General features: G+C 34.2%; 1 protein-coding gene across 1 annotated transcript; it reads left to right on the plus strand.

Moving 5' to 3' along the window:
• The first annotated feature begins 905 nt into the window (after window positions 1-905).
• On the plus strand, window positions 906-7,749 carry LOC104221797 (auxin transporter-like protein 2). Its single transcript, XM_070170844.1, has 9 exons — window positions 906-1,424; window positions 1,707-1,892; window positions 1,969-2,154; window positions 2,249-2,361; window positions 3,088-3,271; window positions 3,379-3,476; window positions 5,383-5,590; window positions 5,666-5,923; window positions 7,388-7,749. The coding sequence occupies exons 2-9, from the start codon at window positions 1,722-1,724 to the stop codon at window positions 7,583-7,585; spliced, it is 1,416 nt and encodes a 471-aa protein (XP_070026945.1). The 5' UTR covers window positions 906-1,424; window positions 1,707-1,721; the 3' UTR covers window positions 7,586-7,749.
• Window positions 7,750-7,949: the final 200 nt, after the last annotated feature.

Raw genomic sequence — 7,949 nt, forward strand, 5'->3', positions numbered from 1 at the left:
ACTTGTACTTTTATGGTTGATTGGGGATATGTCCCACATAAATAGAAAGACAGATAAGGTGACAGGCATGTAATATTCTCTGATAAGTACATTATATGAAAAGCAGACTTTCTCTCTAGATAGAATACAAATATTACATTTATAAAGACATTCGATTGCCTATTATTCCACACCTTTTCTATCAGATCCGAGAAGGATCCCTATATTTTAGCATATGTCTTTCATCCATCATTGTCAAGAGGAGGAATCATCTACCTCATTCAATATTGGGTTAACTATTCTTCCTATTTACTTTCATGTCGTTTATTGCTATTTATTCTTGGTATTCTCTCTTCATTGATGATCTTGAAACATTTCAACGCCATACTACGTCACTCATATTAACCGATCATAGATCTGTAGTCATTATCATTAATTAGGTTTAACCGTTCATTATATAAATTTAATTAGTTTAATCAAAGATCTAACACTTTTTGGATGAACCAAAATTGTAATGGCAAATACAAGGATAATTCCAGCTTTTATTGCGGAGGACAAAATTAGACCATTTTACATAATGGAGGGACTACTTTTGCCCTTTGCACCATTATTTGAGACGGAATTTTATTCTAAACTTATTTTGCTAATGGGGCCAGCCATGAGCCATGCGTCTCTAAAAGGTACTGAGAAAATCTGAGTAGCATAGATGCTGCTCGAGAAGTTTTATTGTGTGTTAGTTGTTTGAGACTCTTTTTTTTCTCATAAATTTGTGAATCCTAGTCTTACATTTTTGGGTTCACAAAAAATGTGGGTCCACAAAACTGTGAGACAAAAAGGATGTCTCATACGACTAGTGTCAATTGTATGTGACACAAAATAAAATTTTCGATGCTACTCCTATTATAACATAGTAGCACTGTGAGAGTAATGACATAACAAGGAAAGAGGGAAACTAAGGGGGGATATGAGATATCCTCGTCCTATCCTTTTCTGAGACTAATTTATGGTCTCCTTGATAGAAAACACTGTGTAGCAGAAAAAAGCATTCACTCTTTTACTGCAAAAAGCAAGCAGCGTAATTCTCTCACTGCTCCGACAGTGGTCCGGTCCTTTCATTTCTCTCTGATCTCTTTTAGTCACTGTTTTTAGTGTACGAAAGAAGCAAGCATTCTCTGTGGGCAATTGTAGTTTTCAAAGCTTGAGTCTCTTCTCCTCTTATTGTCTTGGTCTTTTCACTACTAGGTTTATACGCCTAATAACATTTATTATTAGTGAAGCTTCTTTTGGTTAGTTGGTATAATTGCTTTAAGTGAAATGAAATTGCAATTTAATATTTTGGCGAATTCCTCGGGAAACAACTCTTTGGCATAATTTATAACTGTCTTTTACTGCAAGCGGCAGTTGATATAATTGGAGTGTGGCATTTTCTTGCTGGGAATAAAAAGGTTAGTATATTACTACATGCCAATTCTTGCTTATAAAGCCATAAAAGGCTCATTAATTTTTGGATGCATGTCCATTTGTCAAATGCAGTATATCTTCAGTTACATAGTATTTATGGTGTGTGTTGTATATATAACTAACACAAGCACCTCCCTAACAAAACCCAAGTAACAGAGTGCCTTGAAGCTGTTACAATCTTGGTTGTCTTTTTTTTTTCCCCCCACTTATGGTTTGCAATTTAGGAAGATTATTTTTGTAATTAATGAGATTATTTTGAATCCCAGATCATCATCAAGAAAATGGTGCCTGAGAAACAAGCAGAAGAGGCCATAGTCTCAGCTGTCCAAAATGAAACAGAGGCAGATGATAGACAAGAAGAAATGGCTATTAATTCAAATTTGAGCTTCAAAAGCTTTCTTTGGCATGGTGGTTCAGTTTATGATGCCTGGTTTAGCTGTGCATCAAATCAGGTAACGAACATGTTTATTACATTTGAATTTCAAGTACCGTTAATCCTGAGTTTTCTTTTGGTTTGTGGGGTTGCAGGTAGCACAGGTTCTGTTGACTTTACCATACTCATTTTCTCAAATGGGAATGCTTTCAGGAATTCTACTGCAGATATTTTATGGTATAATGGGAAGCTGGACAGCTTACCTCATAAGTGTCCTATATGTTGAGTACAGAAGTAGAAAAGAGAAAGAAAGTGTTAGCTTCAAGAACCATGTCATTCAGGTCTATATTCCAAGATCCAACTATAAATTACTGTTGTAAAAGAATGCTCTCTTTTCTGTCAAGAAATAATCTCATCAATATCTTTTTTTAACAGTGGTTTGAAGTGTTGGATGGCTTATTGGGACCCAAGTGGAAAGCTATTGGTTTGGCCTTCAACTGTACTTTCCTTCTATTTGGTTCGGTCATACAGCTCATTGCTTGTGCAAGGTATATGCTTATTCTTAAATGAAAAAGTCAAAAATCGCTTTTACCCCGTGATCAAAACTATTCAAATTCTAGACTCAAAAACATATAAAATTTGTATACTTTTTGTATACTCTCTCCGTTTTAAATTAGATGGGTATTTTTCTTTTTAGTTTGTTCCAAAATAAATGATACATTTCTAAACTCTTCAACTTTAATAACCACACAGATGTCATGGTCCACAAAGCTTTACCCCTTAAACTTTTAAGACCACAAGTTTCAAAAGTTTTTTTTTTTTTTTAACTTCGTGCCGAGTCAAACTACCTCATCTAAAATGAATGAATTATAACATACACAAATGTATGTGTGTGTGTGTCTATATATATATTCGACTATTATTTTGAGAGTGACTCCACAATATTATTTTCCCACTCTCTATCCCATCCTCTTCAATGGACCCAAAAAATAGAAATTCTCATTACTATTTTTACTTTCGTCTCAAATATTAATCGTTTTGATAAATTAAATTTATTTTAAAATATAAGAATTCATTTGTGCGTTTAATGGAGATGAGTGATAGTAGGACAAAAATTCTTATGATTAAAGCTACTTCTATTGAAATTTATTTTTAATTGTTGCATAGAAAAATTTTAAAGATAAATAATATGAACAAGATCTAAGTACTAAGTATTATTTTTTGAATTTGTTGTTATTATGATGTATTAATAAATATTGTTGTTTGGTTAATAGTAACATTTATTATATAAACGACCATTTGGATAAGAGGACATGGACATACATATTTGGGGCATGCTGTGCGACTACTGTGTTTATTCCATCATTTCACAACTATAGAATATGGTCATTTCTTGGACTGGGGATGACTACTTATACAGCTTGGTATTTGACTATTGCAGCGTTTGTTCATGGGCAGGTACAACTAAAGTGCCTTTTTAATTTCTTTGTTATGGTCAAAATTCACATTATTACTGTGATGGCCAACAATCAATAATTACTTTTGACCACTTGATAATACTGCAGGTTGAAGGAGTTATTCACAGTGGCCCAACCAAAATGGTGCTTTATTTTACGGGTGCCACTAACATACTCTACACTTTCGGCGGACATGCCGTCACCGTGTAAGAAATGTCTTCATTCTCTAAATTCAACTCATCCACAACACTCAGGCCCATTTAAACTTTATTGGCGTCAAGGTTTTGTGATTTCATAGAATTTAAGTGTCAAACAGTTAAGTTGTCATTTTTACTAAGTGCCATGTCAAATCAGCTTTTAAGTTTATTTATTTTATAACTTCTTCGGTGTTCGGCAAAGTCAACAAGTACTTAAAATAAGTTAAAAATTACTTAAAACAATCCAAAAGTAAGAAGTTGGGCAACACTAATTTATTGATTTTTGGCTTAAACAACTCGATTGTATTTTAACAATGTGAAAGCGTAGAACTTAAAAACGAGTTCAATAATATGCATTCTGAACATAAGGTTGATGTTATATTTTCCTTTTGGTACAAAAGGCTTTACGATGATTGCCCCAAAATTATCCTGCTCTGTGAGTTACATAGCAGCAAGCTGTTTTAGGTCAAAGATGTCACTGAATGCTAAATGGGCAGTGTTTTTAAAGAATTAGACTCCTAAAAGTTGCTTGCATCTCATGCATTTTGTCGCTTAGTATTGTTTCATTCAGCTGAAATCCAATTAAAATTTGATATATGATGCCCCCAAATAGCACTGAGTTGGAAAGTGTAAAGAAAAAATTGAACCTTGGCCCCGAGATTGGACGGAGAAGTAGTTTCTTTCTTTAACGAGAGCCTCTGGTTTCTGCACTTCAAAGTTTTTCCTTTTATCTGGAGACGGATGTATAATTCATTCAGCTGTTGACAAAATTTATGAGTCAAAGATTACTCACCGCGGATGCCATTTTTTTTGCCTGCAGAGTAAATCCGTGTTTTATAACTAGGGATATCAATGGATATTCGAAAACCGACTAAACCGACCGAACCGTACCGCACCAAACCAATTTTTAGGTTTCTTTTTAAGAAACCGTAGGTTTTTATATAAATATATAACCGCACCGATAATTAGGGTAGGTTTTTTATTTTATAAAAATAAACCGAAAAAATACCGAACCGTACCGAATAAATTTTACATGTAGAAAATATATTTATTTAATAAGTTTAAAAATAATAATGCATTAAATTTTCTTTGAGCCTTGGAATTATGAAAACTATTACAAGCCAACAAGTAATTAAACTAAAAATACTAATTCCTAAAACATATTATGCTACTTCTACTTAAACTAAGTTATTTCAAGTATCTTTATTAGCAAGACACAAAGTATTCTAGCGATTATGAGTAGCAAACTACAATGTATTAAATATGTTTCCTTTCATATAATTTAGATTTATTTTTTTGAATATTTAATCTTCTATAGACTTTATTCTTGAGTCCCAACTTGGTATATCTTTCAACTCGTGTGATTAATATTTTCTTTGCCTTTGTTTGATTTCTTTTACGTTGTTGTAGAATAGTTGATGGATCTATACTCTAGCCATCTTTTTTTTTAATTCATCACCCTTTAAACAGTTAAAATGTCTAGAGAGTTTTGTTAAGTCCTATAAAAGAACATATGTTATTGCAATTCTACTTCTACTGGTGAATTTTACATGATATTAAAAAAAATACCGAAAATTAACCGAACCGTACCGATACCGAAGAGAAACCGACATGATTGGGACGGTTTCGAAAAGTCTAATTTTGGTTATACATAATAGAATAACCAAGAAATTAGTATGGTACAAATTTTATAAAATAACCGGCCGAACCGAACCATTGACACCCCTATTTATAACATAAGTATATGAAGTTCTGCTAGTTTTAGATTATATATTTGGATGATTAATTAATACTAGAACTGTTGGGATATTCTGCTAAGCATGTTAGGTACTACAGTTGTTATGCTAAAAAAAAAAAAGGAGAAGGCATGGAAGAAAAGAGTGATACTAATCAAATAGTCTTGATTTTTCTATAGGGAAATCATGCATGCAATGTGGAAACCTCAAAAATTCAAGTACATATATCTGTATGCTACACTTTATGTCTTCACATTAACACTCCCATCAGCAGCAGCTGTCTATTGGGCCTTCGGTGACCAGCTTCTTGACCATGCCAATGCCTTCTCCCTCCTCCCTCGAAACGGTTTTCGCGACACAGCTGTCATTCTAATGCTAATCCACCAGGTCTCTGTTCATAAGTTTAGTATTATGTTACTTTTCCTGTTCCAACATTGTGAACCTGATGTGATAATCTTGCAGTTTATTACATTTGGATTTGCTTGCACTCCTCTGTACTTTGTTTGGGAAAAAGTTGTGGGGATGCACGACACGAAGAGCATATGTTGGAGGGCATTGGCTAGGTTACCAGTCGTGATACCAATATGGTTTTTGGCCATCATATTTCCATTCTTTGGGCCTATTAACTCGGCTGTGGGGGCATTATTAGTTAGCTTCACCGTGTACATCATTCCTGCTGCTGCTCATATGCTCACTTACAGGAAGGCTTCTGCTCGACAGGTATGTATTTAGTCCTTTATCTTCCACCTATTCATCTCATTTCTACCTTATGACTTGCAGGCATAAAAAACTATAACATAACTTGCTGGCTATCACACTCCGATAACATTATTTTTTGCATTTCCACGGAGGCTTTCATGATGTATTTTAGCATTTGAATTACGGGTTCGAACCGAACCGAACCCACCCACTAACTTTGGTCCAACGGGTATTTGGTGCAAATTGTTGATTTAGAACCTAATAATTTAAATGGATTACAATCTCGAACCTATAAACTTCAAATTGTGGATTAATTTTACTCAGTGAACTGCTTAATTTGAATTTTTACTGGGAGAAGAATTGTGAGAAAATGACTGAATGCTGACTCGGAGCATCTCATGTCAGCTAGGGAGTTGGGCCCTCCCCTGCTGATCATTACATTTGGTTGTCACACTCACTGATTAGCCTTTTGCCTTTGATGGCCAGATACTTCAAAGAGGCTGTCTTCGTTTATTTTTGTAGTGCAATAATTGGAAGTGGAAATAAAACTGCATTAATCACTTTGAAATTCTTTTTTGTTCTTATGAACAATTGTTGCATTATACTTATAAGATTTACTGAATAGCAATATCTAGGTTGTGTGTTAGTTTTTTAAAAAATGGGGCAGCAAAAAGATTTAAAGTATTGATTGAAAAAGTCTATCAATAGTTTTATTAAGTATAAGAAGACTTTAAATAGCCAATTAGGAACAAAAAATCCACATAATTTAAAATTCGATAAATCTAAAATATACTATCAACTAACGTAAACAATCTAACAGAAATTTAAAATTGAAATTCATGCTAAAACTAAGCAACTTATTCTGTTAAAAAAGTTGCTGCATTAAAACAACAAAATTTTAACAATGTGCCTATGGCTCCAAATACTTCTAGTTCTACAAGTGGACCACCCCATTACGCTTAAGTACTGCAATTTGATGTACCTAGTGATTGCGATAGTTGGTAACAATTAAGTTTTTTTTTTGACAAAATTGGTGGGATGTCCTTGTCATTCAAGAGTTGTATGTTGCGTTCGTCTTGGGATTGTTCGTAACCCACTCAACCTCCTGACTACTGATGGTGTTTTGGATGATAATCTGAATATTACTCTCTCTCTCTTTTAATTTATATGAATCTATTTCCCGTGTCAAAAAGAATGACTTCTTTTTTATTTGAAAATAATTTACCTTTATATAATGATTTATATCAATACAAAATATACGTGCCTCATTTTACGCCACAAGTTCAAGAGTCTACTTTTTTTTTCCCCTAAAACTACTGAGTTTAGAGCAAGTATGAACTTACATAATAAAAGCTTTTTGTATATGCATACATAGATGGAGTAAAAAGAAATGGACTCCGTTGAAGTCACAGAGCCACCTGCCTTCAAGTCTGTCTCTGCTTCTGACATTGACTTGAAGTGGGTTGTTTTATGTTGTGGATGCAGAATGCAGCTGAAAAACCTCCCTTCTTCCTTCCAAGCTGGACAGCGGTATATGCAGTGAATGTGTTTGTGGTGGTATGGGCTTTTGTTGTTGGATTTGGATTCGGAGGATGGGCAAGCATGACCAATTTCATCAAGCAAGTTGATACTTTTGGCTTGTTTGCTAAGTGTTATCAGTGCCACCCCCCTGACCGAAAGTAGATTCAATTTCGTTATTTTTTTTTTCCCAAGTTGTAGAAGCAATCATAGGGAGGGAATTAGTTATTTCTGTCATGCTTTTGGTAACTTTCAGTGTTTGTCGTTGTATTGGGAAAAAACTGAGTTTATATTAAAGATGACGTGGCATGACACGTGGTTTGGTTAAATGGTCAAAGCGCAACAATTGATTAAGAGGCACGGATGAAGACAGCCACGGGAAAAGGAATTTAAATAGGCACGAGACGAAGTACAGATACGAGTCTCGTACCAATTCAAGTCATTTACCGCCAACGGATTAGAAGGCATTAAAGACAAAGATCTGATGACAGAAAGGAGTCCAAATTCATTATTAAATACCTGATACGTT

This window comes from Nicotiana sylvestris, chromosome 3 (genome assembly GCF_000393655.2).
Source record: "Nicotiana sylvestris chromosome 3, ASM39365v2, whole genome shotgun sequence".
Taxonomy (NCBI): Eukaryota; Viridiplantae; Streptophyta; class Magnoliopsida; order Solanales; family Solanaceae; genus Nicotiana; species Nicotiana sylvestris.

Excerpts from the sequence above, each read along its gene's own strand:
- LOC104221797 (XM_070170844.1), top strand. The coding sequence starts at position 1,722 with ATGGTGCCTGAGAAACAAGCAGAAGAGGCCATAGTCTCAGCTGTCCAA. Across the intron at positions 2,155-2,248 it reads TCAAGAACCATGTCATTCAG|TGGTTTGAAGTGTTGGATGG; the intron begins GTCTATATTCCA and ends TTTTTTTAACAG. Across the intron at positions 2,362-3,087 it reads CAGCTCATTGCTTGTGCAAG|TAACATTTATTATATAAACG; the intron begins GTATATGCTTAT and ends TTTGGTTAATAG.